We start from the raw sequence: 18,679 nt of genomic DNA, 5'->3' as shown, positions 1-18,679 counted from the left end.
GGCAGGAGGTGAAATGGAAAGGCCTGGGCTTTGACGTCACAAAAGTCAATTCTAAATCCCAGCCCCACCGTGAGCTGGGAAAATTAACTTCCAACCCACGTTTCCTCATCTGTACAATGGGACAAACTTGAAACAGGAGGGAAGGGGGCAGGGCACAACCTTTGAAAGAATGGTTGACGTAGTCCGACGACATGACATAAACTGATTAGAGCCAAGTGGGTCCAAGATGGCGGACGAGTGGACTTCCACTAGACCGTGAGCCTCAGGATACGCTCACTGTAACACATCAGCAAGCTGAATGACACGCCCACAGGTGCCATGACAGTTCCAAGGCCGACCGGAAGGATCAAAAAGTGGGCGGTGGCCCAATTCCTGGAAATCCCCGCCCCTTCCTGAAATAGCTGGAATGCTCCTCCCCCTCATTAGCCTATGAAATTACCCACCCCTATTAAAGCTGACAGCCCTAGGCCCTGGTGCCTTTCTCGCCTTCTGAGATGGCCTGCTCTGTCTGTGGAGTGTGTTTCTCCTGAGGCCGCTCTCGCCTTCTGAGATGGCCCACTCTTTCTGTGGAGTGTGCTTCTCTCTAAATAAATCCACTTCTTACCTATCACTTTCTCACTGAATTCTTTCTGCAACGAGACATCAAGAACCTGAGCTTCATTAAGTTCTAAAACCAGGTGTGTGATCTCAGTTGGAAGACTGTGGGTTTTGGCCGGGTTTGAGTCCCAGCATGTGGGTTCAAGTCCCAATCTGAGGTGCATGGTTTCAAACTCACTTGCAGAGTTAGCTGTTAGCATTGCCATTATCATCACACTCAACGCACTCTGCCTCCTCAGGTCCAGGAAAGTGTCTGTCCCGCTCACTGGGGGCCGGGAGGCCAGCTTGTTGAGGGGACCATGCTCCCACGTGCTCTTGCCTGCAGAAGGTCTGGGGAAGCCCTTCCAGGCCTAAATATCTATCTGTACAACCACCTTCCAGGGCCCCCAGCTTTCCCACCCAAGCCTCTTCCTCACTCCCTCCCAGCCCGGAGGCCTGGCTCAGCACGTAGGTCCAGGTCGGTCACGGCCACAGGGCTGGCCTTAGCTCTGGGGCCTTAGCTCCCCGCCTTCAGGCTCCAGCATCCCCTGCTGAGAAGCGCCAGCCCTCCCATGGCTAGCTGTTCTCGCCTCTGGCCTGCCCGCGGCCCCTTCCTCACCCTCTGCCCTTGTCCAGTCACCTCCCATCCCCTGCACTGAAAAGTTTTCCTAGAATTTTGCAATTAGACAATCACTGATGTCGGACTTCCCTGGTGGCACAGTGGTTAAGAATCCGCCTGCCAATGCAGGGGACACGGGTTTGAGCCCTGGTCCGGGAAGATCCTGTGTGCCGCGGAGCAACTAAATCCGTGCGCCACAGTTACTGAGCCTGCGCACCTAGAGCCCACGCTCCACAACAAGAGAAGCCACCGCAGTGAGAAGCCCGCGCGCAGCAACGAACACCCAACGCAGCCAAAAAGTAAAAATTGAAAAAAAACAAAAATCACTGACGTAGCTGAGAGCTGGGTGTCCTGATGAGCAGGAACCAGGGGTGTAAACTTTGAGGAGAACTGCTTGGAGAAAAGCAGGAAAATAGCTAGAAAGGGATGAGTTTTGGGAAACATGAGGTTTTGTTTTGCTTTGCTTTATTTCGTTTTAATAGGAGAGATTTAAGATCTTGCTTCCTAAAGAAGGAAGAAATAAAGACACGGAAAGAAGGGATGCTGAAGAGGAGCTCCAACAAATGGGCTCTGAGAGCACGTCGGCGCGCAGCTGGGGCAGGAAAGAGACAGCCCTTCATCTGAGAGTCACTCAGCAACCACGGGGCAGCCCCCGCAGTGAGGGCTAGGGGGGTCACAGGGAGCACAGGGCCCTATGGTCCCCACACTCACAGAGCCTGTGGTCTGGGAATGGACACACCGTCAGGCGTGAGGACCTGGGAACTCTCTCCATACATCCGTCTCTGTGGCTTTTTTTTTTTTTTTTTTTTTTTGCGTTACGCGGGCCTCTCACTGTTGTGGCCTCTCCCGTTGCGGAGCACAGGCTCCGGATGCGCAGGCTCAGCGGCCATGGCTCACGGGCCCAGCCGCTCCGCGGCATGTGGGATCTTCCCGGACCGGGACACGAACCCGTGTCCCCTGCATCGGCAGGTGGATTCTCAACCACTGCGCCACCAGGGAAGCCCTCTGTGGCATTTTTCACGGCTTCTGCGTCAGGACAGATGTACGCTGCCCCCCGCCCCGCCCCCATCAGACTACCAGCCGCTTCCCGGGGCAGGAGCCGACCCTCTCCTCACTTCCACTCTCCTGGTGGGGTGCCAGCGCCCACAGGGGCCCAGGACGGGGCAGCACCTTCTTTGGCTGCCCTTCCCTAACCTGTTTAGATTCTGTTGGGTCTTCCACGCCCAGGACACTGGAGAGACTGGCTGTCTGCTGTTGGGCATGGGAGCCACCTGGATTGCTGGACTGATGGACCCTTGTGATGAGAACTCAGACTTTAGCCTCTCGACAGCTTTCTCGTATAACTTACAGCCGTATTCGTTATATTGATCATGCTGTACATTGCAGCCCTAGTGCTTAGTATCTTACAACTGGGAGTTTGTACCCTTTGACTCTTTTCATCCAACTCCCCCCTCCTCTGGTGGCCACAAATCTGATCTCTTTTTTCTATGAGTTTGTTTGGTTGTCTGTAATTGACCTACAACACTGTTAGTTCCTGTTCACAACATAGTGATTGAATATTTCTTTTTTTTAAAGCATTATTTTATTATATATTTTTTTAACTTAATTTATTTTTGGCTGCGTTGGGTCTTCGTTGCTGGGCACGGGCTTTCTCTTGTTGTGGTGAGCGGGGGCTACTCTTCGTTGCCGTGTGCGGACTTCTCATTGAGGTGGCCTCTCGTTGCAGAACACGGGCTCTAGGCGCGTGGGCTTCAGTAGCTGCAGCACGCAGGCTTCAGTAGTTGTGGCTCATGGGCTTAGTTGCTCCACGGCATGTGGGATCTTCCCGGACCAGGGCTCGAACCCGCGTCCCCTACATTGGCAGGTGGATTCTTAACCACTGCGCCACCAGGGAAGTCCTGATTCAATATCTCTATACGTTCCAAGATGATCACCATGATAAGTCTAGTTACATCTGTTACCATACAAAGATATTACAGAGCTATTGACTCTATTTCTCACACCATATTCCTCATCCCTGTGACTCTACTTTGTAACTTGAAGTTTGTGCCTCCTAATCTCCCTCACCTATTTCTTTCCTCTCCCCAAGCCCCCTCCCCTCTGGCAACCACCTGTTTGTCCTCTGCATCTATAACTCTGTTTTTGTTTTATGTTTGTTCATTTGTTTTGTTTTTTTAGATTCCACATATGGGATATCATACAGTATTTGTCTTTCTCTGACTTATTTAACTTAGGATAATACCCTCCAGGTCCAGCCATGTTGTTGTAAATGGCAAAATTCCATTCTTTTTTATGGCTGAGTAGTAGTCCATTGTAGGAGTACACCACATCTTCTATATCCGTTCATCTGTCGATGGACACTTAGGTTGCTTCCATATCTTGGCTGTTGTGAATAATGCTGCAATGAACATAAGGATGCAGAAATCTTTTCAAATTAGTGTTTTCACTTTCTTCAGGTAAATACCCAGGAATGGAATTGCTGAATCGTATGGTAGTTCTATTTTTTACTTTTTGGAATCTCCATACTGTTTTCGACAGTGGCCGCACCAATTTTCATTCCTACCAACAGTGTACAAGTGTTCCCTTTTCTCCACACCCTCACCAACAAATTTGTTATTTGTTGTATTTTTGATGACAGTCATTCTGACAGGTATGAGGTGACATCTCACTGTGGTTTTGAATTGTATTTCTCTGATGATTAATGATGTTGAGCATCTTTTCATGTACCTATTGGCCATCTGTATGTCTTCTTTGGAAAAATGTCTATTCAGGTCCTCTGCCCATTTTTTTAATCTATTTTTTTTATGTTGAGTTGTATGAGCTGTTTGTATATTTTGTATTTTGACCCTTATCAGATATATCATTTGCAAATACCTTCTCCCACTCAGTAGGCAAAGCAAGCTGGATTTAGAATGCCTCTGCCACTTACTGGCTCTATTACCTTGAACAAACCCTTTAACACCCTTGAATCCTAGAAATCTCTGTCTGTAAAACGAACTGATACCACCAGTGAGCTTAGTTTCGCTCGTGGGATTCCGGGGAGCCCCAAATGAGGGGCCTGTCTGAGTACCCTGAAGGATGCACACAGAGGAGCTAAGAGAAGCTTTGAATTTTTTCCACAGCTTGGTCCCCTGCATGTTCCTGGTCAGGGAGCCCCTGGAGCAGGGGCACAGCTAGCAATACTCAGTACAAATTTGCAAGGAGACTGACGACTCCCTATGGGAGTGGGGGGCAGGGCCTCCCTATGCTCTCTGGCTACTGCAGTATCTCTGCGGGGCTGCTTTGTGACGAAAGGGGTTTTCACTGTCAAGGGTGTCGGACTGCATGGTCCCCAGGTGGCCCCAGCTGCCTGCCATCCGGACTGGTGAGGCCATAGGCTGGCGCATGCCAGGGCTGTCCACTCGGAGGGGGAAGGGGCCACTCAGGGAGCCAGCGCAGCTGGCAGGGTCCAGGCCTGTGGGCCCGGCGGGGACAAAGCTGCTCTGAGCTGCCTCTCAATGGGCGCCTGTGTTCTGGTGGGGGCGGGGTGACCCCCGCCTCCTCGCTCTCCTCTCGCCGCCGCAGGATGTCCCGGGCTGGACTGGGGCAGAGGAGGTCCCGCACGGGGAAGGTCAGGGTTGGCCGCTGCGCCTGAGCACTCGGAGGTGGCACCAGGATCCGGGCTTCTGGGGGCCGGGATGCCGATTGGGCCGAGGCAGGGGGCGGGCCCGGCCGGCCGCAGCGCCCAGCAGCCACTGGTCCCGGGGGGGACTTGGAAGGAGGAGCCCGCTCGGGGCGTGTCCTGGGCGTGTCCTGGGCGGAGCCCGGACGGGCGGGGCGCGGGGGCAGGGTCAGCGCAGACCGGCCGAGCCCCGCCCAGAGTAGGCGGAGAGGAGCCGGCGGGCGCGCAGGCCCCGCGGAGCTGGGCGGCCGGCGTCGTCCTGCGCGCCCCGCGCCGCTCCCCGCGCCCCGCCATGCCGCCCGCCGGGCTCCGCGGGGCCGCGCCGCTCGCCGCGATCGCGCTCCTGGTGCTGGGGGCGCCCCTGGGTAAGGGCCGGGGGCCGGGGGCGCGGGAGAGGTCTCTGCGCGCGGTCCCGGAGACCCTGGGAGAGCCCGCGCCCCGGAGACCCTGGGGGAGTCCGCGCCCCGGCGTTGCGGGGTCCGCGGGAGGGGAGGGCGGCGGGTGCCGGGCGTGGGGCCGACCCCAGGGGCCGCTCCGGGCAGAGGCCTCTGGGCGCAGGGACCAGGGTGGAGCTCCGGGGAGTGGGAGTGGGGCTGGGCGGCCACTGGGTACCCCCGTCCGTGCCCGCAGCGCTGGCCGGCGAGGACTGCCTGTGGTACCTGGACCGGAATGGCTCCTGGCATCCGGGCTTCAACTGCGAGTTCTTCACCTTCTGCTGCGGGACCTGCTACCATCGGTACTGCTGCCGGGACCTGACCTTGCTTATCACCGAGAGGCAGCAGAAGCACTGCCTGGCCTTCAGGTGGGCTCCGGCCCCTTCCCTCCTTGTCCGCCTCCACATTCTTCGCCCACACCCAGGGCTCTGGCTTGGGCACGAAGCGGGGCTGTAGCGCCGGGGCTGGGGAGTTCCAGGAGGGGCCGGCTAGTTACCGTCATGTGGTCACCGCCGGCTGGGCCGAGCCCTCCCCTCGCTCCGGGCCTGCGCACCCGGGCGCAGTGGAGCTCTGGCCGGGAGGTGGGAGACGGGGTCTGATTCCCAGGTCTTCTGCTCACCAGCTGCATGATCTTGGGGAGGACGTCCCGGGTGGGTCACTGTTTACTCTCCATGAAAAGGCGGGGGGGACACAATGAGTGGTTTTCAAACTTCTTATTGGAGGGGACGCTGACATATAGAACAGGTGTAGGGGGACTGTGATTAAAGAGGGATCTGAGAACACAGCTCTGGATCACTTCCCAGGGGACTTTCAGGGCTCCCGTGCTGGAGTCTAACCAGTTAAGTCATGGACGGGGCACACACTCCACAACTCCGCCGGCCACTTTCTGACCGGCAGGCTGCCTGGCCTTCCGGGAAGTGTGGTCCCCTAAGATCTACCCACACCAGTCGGGCACAGCCCCACCAGGAGACCCACATCTCGGTTTGTGGTGGCCCCCTGCTGGCCAGGAGTCCGAGCCCAGTGTTACTGTCGGCGTGGTGAGGATCCCGCCCTTGAGGTTGGAAGGTGAGGGGACCTGTTCTTTGTCTAAGTCCCAAGACCATAGCGGGCATCGCCTCCGCCGTGATCCTCTTCGTGGCCGTGGTTGCCACCACCATCTGCTGCTTCCTCTGTTCCTGCTGCTACCTGTACCGCCGGCGCCAGCAGCTGCAGAGCCCATTTGAAGGTGCGTCCATGTGGGACGGGCCAGGGGAGCCTGAGCCGGGCCAGGCTGAGACCCACGGTGGGCACCAGAGGTCAAGGGGGTGAGGTTGTGCAGCAGCGTGTGCTTCCAGACACACACTTGCCAGCATGTAACCCCGGAAACAGGAGCGTTCAGGGGCCTGTGTGAACGCTGGACTGGTATGCACGAATGCGCCTGCACCGCTTGCCGGCATGCGCGTGTGTGCCCTGGGTTTGTGCGTGCTCTTGGCTCATAGGAAGCACTTGGGGTGGGGCCTGGAGCGTGAACATCATCGGTGCGCTCCGTGCGTGCTCGAGGACGTGTGCCTGACTTGGCGTGTGACTGGTGGGCGTGGGAACGGTGACTCCCGCCCGGGGGGGGGGGGAATCAGTGTGGGGGGACCCCCGTTGGGGGCAGCTCTGTTAGGCTGCAAGAGTCCAGCCCCACAGCGGCCATCTCCTTGCCCAGGTAAGACGTTCCCCAGGCCGTGCTCTCTGGCCCAGGAGGTCTCTGAAACCCCCTGAGGGAGCAAACTGCTGAACCCAGACTGACCAGCGGGGACCACCCGCAGGCTCCCTGCTGGACTCGGCCGAGCAGGGTCTGGGAGCAGAGGCGGCAGGGCCTCCCGGGCCGGAGGAGGTGGCTTCCCATGGAGGCAGGGCTCTGAATACTGGTCCTTGGCCCCCAACTAGGCCAGGAGATCCCAATGACAGGCATCCCAGTGCAGCCGGTGTACCCGTACCCCCAGGACCCCAAAGCTGGCCCTGCAGCCCCACAGCCTGGCTTCATGTACCCACCTAGTGGTCCTGCACCCCAGTATCCACTCTACCCGGCGGGGCCCCCTGTCTACAACCCTGCAGGTAAGTGAGCCCTTTGCTCCCACCTGCCCGCCCCCGCCCCCTCACAACCCAAGTCCTTCTCCCAGACCTGCAGGCTGCCTCGGCCCCGTGGGTCCTGTGTGGCCCTGCGGTCAGGGGCTCCCTTGCGCCCTCCCGTGCCGCCGTGACCCTCACCCTGTCTCCTTGGCTTGCAGCTCCTCCCCCATATATGCCACCCCAGCCCTCCTACCCGGGAGCCTGAGCAACCAGCTGCGTCTCTGCCGTCCCTCAGGGATGCCCCCTCCTGAACCTTCATGCGGCCCGGGGGTGGGCAGGGTCCTCTGCTTGCCAGGCCCCAGACCAAGCCACGCCCTGAGACCTTCTGGGAGCAGAGCCCCAGGGAGAGCAACAGGAGCTGAGCTGGAACTTGGCCGTGAATGAGGGGTGGGTGGGGAGGGCCTGGGATGCGTGGACTATTTTTATCCGGGGCGGGGGAAGGACAGGAAAGCCTGGGTCACAGCCCCTGCTTTCTTTTAGTCCCTTCTCCTCCCAGGACGCCAGCCGGGAAGGCTGGGCCGCTCCTGTTTGCCCGCCGTGGGCTGAGGGGGGCTCCACCGGCCGTGGGCAGAAGCCCTCCTGCTGGCGCCCCCACGGGCCGTGCCCCGGCTGCTGGATTAAAGCTGTAATGACATGTCATGTGGGTTGTGTCATTGGGCCACGCACAACTTCCTGGCTCTGCCGGCAGCCCCACAGCCCCGAAGCAGGGGAGGGCGGGTGCCAGGGCTGGAGCACAGGCAGAAGCCCCCAGGCTGAGGGCTCCTCGGGCTGGTTCCCAGAGCCGGGGAGGCGAATCTTGCCACTGCGGGGAAGAGGGTGCTCGTTGGTTGGTTACAGATTCCCCACGAGGGGCCGGCGAGTGAGGCACCACCGCCGCACAAGGGCCCCTGCCCCCATTCGGTACACTTGGACTCACACTCGGGCCCTGCCCCCGTCAAACCTGGGTGTGTCTGTGTCTCCCGAGGTTGCCAGGTCTCAGCTTCCTTATCTGTAGAATGCAGATGCTGCCTCGGGGCTGTCCTGAGGGTGAACCACGTACAGGAAGCTTGGTCAGGTCTGCCCTTCTCCATCAGAGGAGGCAGGCCGGGCAGGTGCCGTCAGCTGCCTTGGAGCACCAGGGGAGCCCAAGGCACAAGGCCCCCAGGCCCAATTCTGTGTCTCTACTGGGCCAGGCAGGTCCCCTCCCCTGCCTCCCCTGACCTCCCCTCTTGAAGACGTAGGCCAGTTTTCAATTCAAGTGGGAAAAGTGCCAACTCAGCTTGGGAAGCCACCCAATCCGCCATCTCCCCCTTACCAAGCCCCTCGGCTCAGCCCCCTCCCCTCCCTCCGCGGTCCTCCAGCCCCACTGCAACCTGCTTGCCCTTCGGTTTCCTCAGGCCTCTGGGCCCCGGCAGCCTCGTCTGGATGGCCATTGTGCTAACCATGCCCGGGGCCCACTGGAGGCTCTCATCACACAGCCCAGGCGGGGAGCTCCTGGGCCAGCCGCTTTGGGGCCAGGGTCAGACCTCTGTCCCTGGACCTGACCCAGATGGAGGGGAAGCTAGGGCTGCTGGGGCCAGAGCTGGGACCACAACTGCAAGTCCACCTTTTCCTTGAGGATGGGGCAGAGAGGCGGGAGGGGCCGCGAGTGTCCTGGCTTCCGGTCGCAGGTTCTGCCATCATACGCTGGGAGAGGCAGTCACCAGGTCACTCCAAGGTTTGGACCGTCCTCCTCTCCTGAAGCTGGGAGGTGGAGGAGGTTTGCAGGATAAGATTTCTGAGTTTCCCTAAGAAATGAAGTGCAAATGAAGCAAGGCCTTGCTGGTCAGAACTAATTATCCTTATGTCAACAGCCTGGGGCCAATTAAAAATTGCTCTGTAGTCTGGGAGGGGAGTCAAGTTTATCCCAGTCAGAGCTGCCTCCTGGGACGCTGCCCCCAACACTTCCAGTCAATTAACTCTACAGAGAATTCTCAGAGAAGGGGCGACCGTGACCAGAGTGCAGCTTCCACAAGTGGGGAGCAGAGAGGAGGGCCCCCTCACGTTCTCTAGTTTTTAAAACAAGACAGCACACTGTCTCCAAAAGTGCCACGTCCTCTGTGGCCCAGCTCCTCACCCGGGGACGGGGCACGGCTGCCCCTGCAGCAGCACCCCGGAAAACCGGCAGACACCCTACAACGTGGGGGGTGGGGGTGGGAGGAGCCGTGATCCTCAGGGATCGAGCGAAAGTGCGGTCCTGCTAGCCTGGGAGGGACCGGCGGGGACCCTGAGGGGAGGTCTGGGAAGCCGAGATGGGGAAGGGTGGCATCTTACACGAAGCCCGCCAGCCTGCGCTGTGGGCGCAGTGGGGAATGCTGTGATGCTGGGCAAAGCCCAGCGCAGGCAGACAGGGAGAGGGCTAGGGCCCAGGTACTTGGAATACAGTCAGGCCAGGAGCCAGAGGTCAGCAGGAAAGGGGAGCGCTGGTGGGGCAAGGGGAAAGCTGGAGGGCGGGTGGGATAAAGGAGGGGGTGAGGGCTGCAGAAGGGGGCCGAGGGGTGGGGGGAAGGTGCGTGGCCAGGTAGGGCAGGTAGAGCACGGGCAAGGCTGCTGAGGGGGACCCTCCCCAGGCCAGCAGCCTGTCCCCCTCCCCCACCCTCCCCAGCAGGCAGCTGGCACACGCCTAGCCAGGCTGGGTGATCTTGGTGGGTGACCCGCGTTCGGATCTTATGCTCCTTACAGAAGCCACCTGAGTGGCCTTGGTCTTGACGCCCGGCCTGGGCCTCCTACGACAGGAAGTGGGCCGAATAGCCCTGCAGGCCCGGTGCCTCCAGGGCCTGGGCCCCAGCTTGTACACACAGCCCCCAGGCCCGGCGAGGGGACGGGGAGGGGATAGGGGCGGGGGGCACTTTTCCTGCGGGCAGGGCCTGGGGCCAGAGTCTCAGATGGACCCCTGGACGGGGTGGGGGAGAGAGTGCGGCGGCCGGAGGGCCCTGGGGGAGCCTCCTGGCTCAAGTTGGCAGGAAACCTGGGTTTGAATCCGGATCCATCAGCTGTCAGGTCGTTTGCCCCGCCTTGCAACCCCTCCCCTCAATTCAGCTGATCCCAGAGCACCCGCACCCCGAGGACTCTCCCGATCGCCCCCCCCCACCCCGACCCCAGGCCTCCCAGCAGTTGGGCCTCGCCAGGTCCAGCTGTCCACCCTCCGGGCTCGGAACGCTGCGCGGCAGAAGGCCCGGGGCTGCGCTGTCCGCCAGGTGGCGCTGCGCCCCCACCCCAGGCTCGGAGGGGATGACGTCATCGGCCTGCGGAGGCCACAGCGGAGCGGAGAGGGGGGAGGGGGAGGGCGGTGCCCCTGGCGGCCCAGGAACAGCAGAAGCTGATTTTCTGTCGGCTAATCTTGAGTTAAGTGTGTCACGCCCTAAAGCGACGGGTCCAGCTGGAGCTCTAAGATCTGGACCCTGGCGGGCGGGGTCGCTTAGGCCACCTGAGCCCCTTCACCTGCCCTTGTCGGTGCCGGGAGGGGGCGTCACCAGGAGCAGCTCGGGGCGGAGCTCGGGATCCTGATGAGCTGAGTGGTCGCGGCCCGTGTCACACTCTCTGGGCCAGGCTTTGTCTGCGACGCGGAGGTGACGTTGGTCCGGCTCACAGAGCCGCAGCCTCGGCCCGCAGACTTGCTGCGCTTAGCTTGGGGGCGGCAGTGTGTCCCCCTCCGGCCCGGCCTTGGTTGGGTTTCTGGGGGACAGGCGCGTGGGTGGGGGGAGGGGGCAGGGTGCGCCCTGGGATCTGAGCTCTCTGCTTCCGGGACCAGGCTGCGCTCTGTTTCTGGCCAGACCTAGCTCAGGGGTCCCGCTTCGGCGCAGGGACGCCCCACCTCCGCCCTGCAGACGGCAAGCTGCAAGAAAGCCTACATCTGACCCACACCCAGGTGGCAGTTCCACAGCGACAGGGGTGCAGCTCCTTTAGCCGATCAAACCAGAGAGATGCCTTTGCTATATCGGGGATGGAGGGCGTGGGGGCACCCACGGTGCGGGCACTGCTCCCCAGTAGCCTGGGGCTGCTGGGAGGAGATGGCTGGAGCCCGCGGTTAGGAAGAGTCGCGAAGGAGCATCCAGAACGCGCCTAACATAGTCATCCCAGCGCCCTGCGCTGCCCTCTGCCTGCCACCCCGACGGCGGCTCTGCCCAGTGACCCCAGGGCCTGGACAGCGGGTCAGCGGGAGCCCCCCCCCCCCCCCCGTCTGAGTCTTTCCCTCATGCTCTGCTTTCTGCGGATGGGAGCTTGTGTGTGGCAACCTGGGGAGGCATGGCAGGGAACCTGAGTTTCTGGAGCCCTCCAGGGAGCCCAGGTGAGTATCGGGACCCTCGGGACAGCACAGAGGTGAGCACAGCCAAGCACAGCTAAAGGCTCGTATATATTATCAAAATCTTATGGAAAAACAGATACACAGCTATTTATACAGCAGCAGGTGGGAGTGAGGAAATGTCTGCTTTGGCATCAAACCTTCAGGTCCAGCTGCTGTCTGTCCTCTCCTCATGTCTGGAGCCCACTCCCCCCAGGCTCGCGGCCCCTGCCATGTCCTCTGATTACTGGGAGGGGCTTGGGGGTGTCCTCAGCCCCTCCTCCCTCTTCTCTGGGCCCTTGGCCCTCCAGTCTTCCAGGCTTGCCCCACACAGAGAGCCAGCAGCCCAGAGGCCTTGCCCCAAGGGCTCCTCAGAGGCCTGAATCCTGGCCCTAGCGGGGCAGTGGGGCCGGGCGGGTCACGTGGTCCCTGGGAGACATCATTCCTGGATCCTAGGACTTTGGCAGCTTGCCAGCCGCATGGGCCCCAGGCGTGCTGTCTTCTCGGTCACGTGCTGAAAGGACTCTTCTTGTCCAGAAACCTCAGCTCCAGGTATGAGACATTTGTGGAGAGCCTCAGAGACAAGAAAAGGAAAGCAAGGAGAGAAGGCATCCTTCCCGGAGCTGGCCCAGGCCTCCAGCTCTCCCACGGCAGGGCAGGGACGTCCAGGGCAGGTCAGCCGGCGTGGCGGGCGGGGTCTGTGTGGCCCTGGGAAGCGGGGCCTGGGCAGGCGTGGCGTCGCGGATGGCGCCTGCAGCCCGGTCCTACTGCAGCAGCTTGGGCACCTCCACCTGTCCGGGCAGAGCAGACTCGGTTTAGAGGAGGGAACCCAGCGGGGGCCTCTGGAATCCCTCTCACTTCCTTTCCTGCTGGGCTCACAAAGAGATAAAGTGTGGACAGAGGGAGCCCTTCCCCTTTTCTGTGAAAACCGGATGTCATCGAATGACCCTGGAGTTACAGTCGAGGTTGTGCAGTGTCTCAGGAGTGACCGTGTAGGGGTGGGGTCAGCCGGGCAGAGGACCGAGACGCTACCACCCAGGAAGGCCGAGCCTTGAGAAGCAGGGTCTCCAGGGACGGAGTGCTTCCCAAAGACCTTTGGGATAAACTGACCTGTAGGACTTGGCTGGTCCTGAGAGGGAATTAGGAAAACAAAGACCATTTGGGTTTGGGGAATGGGGGGAGGGAGGAAGGGTCTGAAGCTTCTCCATTTCTGGGAGAAACGGGTTTCACTGCTGGGTGAGGGGCTAAAGGGGGCCCCCCCGAGAGGAAGGCCAGACTCCCTCGCGGGCAAGGCGAGGCGGCCAGCCTGGGGCAGAGGGCGGTGGGATGAGCCAGCCCCCTCCCGGCCCCGCGCTGCGCGGCGCTGCGGCTGAGCGCACCCACTCACCTTCTTGAGCTGCTTCAGGTTGCTAGAGCGGATGGCGGCCAGCAGCTGGTCCCGGGAGTTCTTCTCCTGGGCTGGGAGGACCTTGTCGCCCATCTTCCGCTGGGTGGCCGGCGAGAGCGAGTTCTTCAGGTTCTCCATGAGGAGCGGCGGGGCCAGGGGCGGCGGCGGGGGCGGGGGCGCGGCCGGGGCGCCCCCTTTCCCCGGGGAGGTCCTGGGAGCGGCCCTGGGGGACGACTGCGGGGAGGGTCTGGGGGAGCCCCGGGCGGGGGCCCCGGCGCGGGGCACCTCCAGCAGCGCCTCGGCCCCGCGGGCCTCCCGCTCCTGCCGGCGCTCCTGCAGCCGCTTCTGCCGCTGCCGGTCCATGTTGCGGCTGAGCAGGCTGGTGACGGTCATGCGGGGCCCGGCCAGCTCGAAGTGGTAGCCCAGCTTGAGCAGCGTGGTGTTCTCCTTGAGCAGCTTGGCCATCTCCATCTCGGTCTTGCCGCCGCAGATGTGGCGCTGATTGTGGAAGCGGAGCTCGGTCAGCGAGCTGTTCTGCAGGAGGGCCCGGAAGATGGCCAGGATGCCCTTGCCGGTGATGCGGTTGGAGTCCAGGTTCAGGCTGGTGATGGTCTTGTTGGCCTTCAGCATGATGGCGATGGCGAACGCCACGTGGTCGTCCGCCCGCGTGTTGGCCAAGGCGAAGACCTTGACGGCCGTGTTGAACTCCAGCGCCTCGGCGAAGCGCACCAGGATCTCAGTGGTGATGCAGTCCGAGTTGTTCACGTTGAGCTCGGTGACCTCCGGGTCGTTGCTCTTCACCCGCTCCAGGGGCTCATCAAAGACGCTGGGGGCCGCCTCCTCCTCAGCTTGGGCGGGCCCTTCGGCGGGCTCGGTGGGGTCTCCAGGGGCTGATCTCTCTGGCGCCGGGCTCTTGGTCTCTTCGCGGGGGGCCTCTGCGCGGCGGGGCTCCTCTTTTCTGGCCTTCTCGTCCTCCGGCCTGGCACCCCTGTCCCTGCTCCCTCTCTCCACCTCCTGGCCCTCCTTCCGGGCGTCCGTGTCCTTTCTCTGCCCCTTCACCTTCTCGGCCCCCTCTCTCTGGCTTGCTTCCTTCTTCTCCTCTACCTTCTTCCCCTCTCCCTTCTTCCCCTTGTCTCCGCTCGCACTGCCCTGCTTCTCCTCGTCCTTCCTGGGGGCTGCCGTCCCCTCCTGCGCCCGCCCCTCCTTCCCGGCCTCCTTCTTGTCCACCGCAGCCCTGACCCGGCCCTTCTCGAGGCCCCTGATGAGCTTCTCCTCCTTGGGCCTCTCTGAGCCTTTGCTTTCAGCTTCGTCCTTGTCTCTTGAGAAGCTTTTCTTCAAACCGCCCCTCTTTGGCTCCTTCCCCAGGTCTGAGTCCCGTCTGGGGCCCAGGGGCTTTTTGCTGGCATCTCTGCCCCTTTCCTCTCCCTTCTTGGCATCTCTCTTTGTCTCCACTTGCTTGTCCTCCTAAGAATTCAGGAAAGAAAAATAAACATGAAGAGCTGGCTACGGAGGCAGAGGAATGAGCCTGGGGACAGCGTGGGGTCACGTATGGAGCCGCCTGGAGCCCCCGGACAGCCTCCGTTGAGGCCGCCGTGCGGGGCCCTGGGGTCACGCGCAGAGACCGAGCTGACATCGGACTCACAGAACGTCAGGGTCGTGAGGCCCCAAAGGGAATTCCTGGAGGGCTGTGGCCCTTCCTCCCCAGAGGCTCTCAGACCCTGAAGCGCCCCCCTCTGTCATGGGTGACTGGGAAGGTGGACCCTGCTGAGCCTCGCTGGAACATTCCCTAGAACTGGTCGTGTCTTTGTTTAAAATTTTAGATTTTTGTCCGTATTGCGTTCTTCGTGTTAAATTTGATTTTTTACAGTATTCGTTACAACATTAGTTGTCTTGATCTCCGGGCTGCTGGGCTCCCCTTGCCTCCTGTGCTCCGGGCGGGAGCCTCAGGGCCTTGCCCTGGCTCCCAGCAGTAGGTCAGTGATTCTCAGATCCTGGGGTTTTTACAGCCGAGACCTTTTCAGAGGAAAACAAAGGTTGGAGGGACCCACAAAGGACTGCTTATGTTTTATGTCATCAGTTAGGAGTATTTGTAAATTCTGCCCACCATCCTCATCTCGTTGAAATAAGAAGGAGTCAACAATAACGAAGGAAGGTAGACGGAACAGAATAAAGGACATACCTTCGCATCAAATATATGTGGCTTTTTGAAAAGTCCACATTACTTCCCTTATTTTTTAGTAAGCACTTTGCTAAGGCCCAGCCCTCTCTGTGAGGAGCCCGGGACCCGCCAGGTCAGCTGACCTCGGGAGAGCGGGACCGATGCTGCAGCGGCGGGGGCCGTGGCGAGGCTGCTGCGTGGAGCTAGAGGCTGGAGCGTGAATCCCGCACCTTATTCTGAGAGCCACGGGAGCAGCTGAATCGCCTAAGATGAGATATTAGATTGAACCCTGTCCAACTGTGACAGACCCCAGGGCAGCCGGGCCCCCAGGGACGCCCCGATGTCCTTCTGAAGGCTCTTAAAAGGAGGAGGCTGTGGCCCGAGCGGTGGGAGGTGTTCTGTCTCTCAGGAGCCAGGTGGCTGTGGGGACAGAAGCCCACTCGGCCCACGTGGCCCTTCCTCACATGCGTCCCGGAGGGAGTGGGGTGCCGGTTGGCCCTATGGAAACAGCGTGCACCTGGACCACAAACACGCCCTCGGGGACCAGCCCCAGGGCTCATTTAGCTCCGCTGCCAGAATGCCATCAGGCAGCCGCGGGGCGCGGGGCCTGCTGAGCCAGGGCCTTGCAAGGCACCACTTCCCCCTCCTGCCTCGCAGGCCCAGCTCGGGGCTCGTGGGGCACAGAGCCCTCTCCCAGTCACTCCAGCTCCCAGAACCGGGGTGACCCTTCAGAGCACCTTCCAGGGCTGGGCCAGGAGGGGTGGCGACCGTGCCTTGATTCGAAAGGGAGAGAGGAACTTGCAGATACGAGGCCAGTGAGGGGCCCGGTGGCTCAGCCCTTTTAGGACGTTTGTAAGAACCCACCCACCGTCTGGCCAGGGAGCCCCCCTCCCCCCGGGTTCAGAGTGGTTCCATCACAGATGCCGTCCCCTCGAGGAGCTGCGGGGGAGCTGGGGCCGTGGCCCATCCCCCAGACGGAGGTCAGGCGCCCGGCCGTGCCCACGGCACACGGTCCCGCTGCCCTCTGCAGAGCTCCCATGCCGCTCGCAGGCCTGGCTTGGAGGGAAACTGGGGCTCCAGAGGGATGATAGCTTAGCCAGCTTCAGCCAGCGTTCGCGAGAACCCGACTTCAGACCTGTCTCACTGGCGCCCCCGTGGGGCGGGGGGGGGGGGGGGGATGGGCAAAGGCACCACCCCCTGCTGCCCGCAGAACCTGCACGGCCCGCACCCAGCCTCTCAGGACTGTTTTCCAACATCCTAGCCCTCTCTCTGCCCCCGCGCTGTCTTCACCGGGATTCTCCCCCGACCTCACGCGCTCCCCGCACCGGCTCCTAGCGGGCTGGGATGGGCCACGTGTCTGCTCTACAGGGGGGGCGCCATCCCTTTAAAAAGAACCTAATGAAAAACAGGCCGGGGGTGGGGGGGTGCGGGGTGGCGCTGAGTAATCATCGTTGCCTCCAAATAGCCAGGAATGAGTGGGGCTGGGGCCGAGAGCTCAGACGTTGCCTTAAAAGGAGAAGCAGCCCAGCGTCGTCCCAGGGCCGGGCTTCCGCGGAGCCGAGCTTCTCGGCACAGAGCACGCTGCCTCCTTGTTTGCGTGATGCGGCCGCCAGGCCGACTTCTGCTGCTGGAACTGGGGCTGCATCCTGGTGACCTCTGGGGGTGACTCTGTGTTCCTGTCTCTAGGCCCCTCGACGAAGAGGGTTTAGGTCGAGTTGAACTAGGGACCTCCATGGAGCAAAGGTCTGAGGCCTCTGGATGACACTAAGCAGAGTTACCCTCTTCCTTTGGGAAAAGCTTTCGGGTCAGGGGCGGCCACAGGCGTGGTTAGGGACTTCCTCGTGGACGCAGGGGAGTGGAAAGGGTGACCTCGGAAAATCTCTAAGGACCTGTGACAGTGGCAGGGACCTGCCGTGAGTCCAGGGTCAGGGTCAGGGTCAGGGGAGGAAGCAGCTCCTGGCCCCCAGCTCCTCCAGCCCTTTTGGCCTCATGACTTTGCTCTGTACCTTCACGTGGTCAGGACCCAGGTGACGCGTCTTTGGCGGGTGTGGACGGCAGGATGCAGTGTCTTTCCCCACCTTGGGCCTTGCACCACTTCCCGGGGAAGTCTCGTCTGATTGGACAGGGGAGAGCATTTCCCACTTCCAGTGCCGAAGCAGGAGAGGAAAGGAAGTGCGTGCCTGTCAGGAAGTCCCTGAAAATGAGGACCCCCTCCCCGCCTGGTGTGCTGCACTGAGCCCCCGGCCCAGCGGTGCCCTGCGAGCTCACGCTGACTGCCACCAGGTCCTCTCTGTCCTTCCTGTGACCCATCATCTGAGGAAGAGTAATCCTGGCCCAAGGCATCTGCAAGGAGGGGTCGCAGGCCCCCAGAGGGCAGGTGGAGCCTGGGAAACGCCTCAGAAGGGGAGGGAGTGCAGAGCAGACCCGCTAGCCTGGGAGGGGGCGGAGCCTAGGGGCGGAGCCAAGGGGCAGGGGTGTGGCCACCGCCTGGAGTTTAGGTGCATTTGCTCCTTCCCCAGGGCAAGAGCAGGGTGATGCCCATCCAGATGGTTCTGTGTCCCCAGGGCTGCGTGGCGAAGCCCCTGAAGGTCTGTGTCCGGTGCATCCGGGCTGCGGGCAGGAACGCGCTGCCAGAACTCTCTCCCCAGACTTCACTGCAGTTCTGGGGGCGCTGACAGCCTCAAGGGTGTGGAGCGGAGCCCCTTAGAAGACAGCATGTCCCCTGGCTGGGGCTGCTTCTTTTTCCTCCCTGGTCAAGGTTCCATTTCCCGGGAAAGCATCAGGGGGCGTGTCCTGCTCCCGTGCTCAGAGCGCCCCCCGCAAACACCTCTCCTTCCTGTCCTGCACCTGCACTCCCCACCAGCCCCTCCGTGTCTCACAGCCCAGCTCGCACCCCCCTGCTTCTCCCCTGAAGCCGGCTGGCCGAGGGCTGGGGCCCTGGCCCCCACTCTCTCCAGGCACCTGGTGACCTCTGATGTCAGGCACAGCAGCTGTCAGGGCCGTCTGTCTACAAGGGAGGGCAGGGAGGAGACGGCCATGGGCTGGGGGCGCCCGAAGTTCCCCTGGGAGGGCAGCTCCCTTACAGGGCTGGCGGGCGTGAGGGCAGCACCGGGGCAGGGCCAGGGTTCACGGGGGCCCGGAGAGCTCACTCCCTCCAGCCTCCTGCTGCACGGAGGCCCAGCTCTCTCACTGTTTTCCACCAAGAAGAAAGAGTCTAGATTCTCCCAACAAGAAGTTTCAGCAGAGTCCATTGCCTTTGGGGGGAAGCAGTATTCCTGGGGCTGGCAGTCCTGGGAGGGACGGCGGTGCCCGTTTCCCTTGGTGGTTCGCGGGCAGGAGCCTCTACTGAGGCTTAGGCCAGCTCACTGGACTGAGCTGCAGGTCTGTAACAACTGATCATCCCCTAGAAGGCTACCGGTTCCCTCCAGGGCTGTCGGGAAAATTCTG

The 18,679-nt window shown here is 61.4% G+C and overlaps 2 protein-coding genes across 3 annotated transcripts in view; one reads left to right on the top strand and one right to left on the bottom strand.

The window, feature by feature from the left end:
- The first annotated feature begins 5,061 nt into the window (after nt 1-5,061).
- SHISA4 (shisa family member 4) lies at nt 5,062-8,026 on the top strand. 2 transcript variants are annotated; one of them, XM_033844669.2, is made up of 5 exons: nt 5,062-5,221; nt 5,487-5,658; nt 6,382-6,515; nt 7,205-7,372; nt 7,868-8,026. In XM_033844669.2, the coding sequence occupies exons 1-5, from the start codon at nt 5,149-5,151 to the stop codon at nt 8,014-8,016; spliced, it is 696 nt and encodes a 231-aa protein (XP_033700560.1). In that variant the 5' UTR covers nt 5,062-5,148; the 3' UTR covers nt 8,017-8,026. The 2 variants fall into 2 exon arrangements, with proteins under 2 accessions (XP_033700560.1, XP_033700642.1); XM_033844751.2 differs by having other exon boundaries at nt 7,546-8,026.
- Nucleotides 8,027-11,740: 3,714 nt separating this feature from the next.
- Nucleotides 11,741-18,679, bottom strand: part of LMOD1 (leiomodin 1) — a 29,720-nt gene continuing 22,781 nt past the window's right edge. The window contains exons 2-3 of the mRNA XM_033844570.2: nt 13,075-14,538; nt 11,741-12,478 (exon numbers count right to left, since the gene is read on the bottom strand). Of these exons, the coding sequence (XP_033700461.1) occupies nt 12,452-12,478; nt 13,075-14,538 (1,491 nt within the window). The 3' untranslated portion in view covers nt 11,741-12,451. The remainder of the gene's footprint in view (nt 12,479-13,074; nt 14,539-18,679) is intronic.

The sequence above is a fragment of the Tursiops truncatus genome, chromosome 1, assembly GCF_011762595.2.
Source record: "Tursiops truncatus isolate mTurTru1 chromosome 1, mTurTru1.mat.Y, whole genome shotgun sequence".
Taxonomy (NCBI): Eukaryota; Metazoa; Chordata; class Mammalia; order Artiodactyla; family Delphinidae; genus Tursiops; species Tursiops truncatus.
This window is presented reverse-complemented; position numbering and strand designations above follow the sequence as displayed.

What these genes read in the sequence shown, in the direction of transcription:
- SHISA4 (XM_033844669.2), top strand. Translation starts at nt 5,149, where the DNA reads ATGCCGCCCGCCGGGCTCCGCGGGGCCGCGCCGCTCGCCGCGATCGCG. An exon ending in GCTGCAGAGCCCATTTGAAG is followed by an intron (nt 6,516 to 7,204) that starts GTGCGTCCATGT and finishes GCCCCCAACTAG; the next exon opens with GCCAGGAGATCCCAATGACA. An exon ending in CCCTGTCTACAACCCTGCAG is followed by an intron (nt 7,373 to 7,867) that starts GTAAGTGAGCCC and finishes GCTTTCTTTTAG; the next exon opens with TCCCTTCTCCTCCCAGGACG.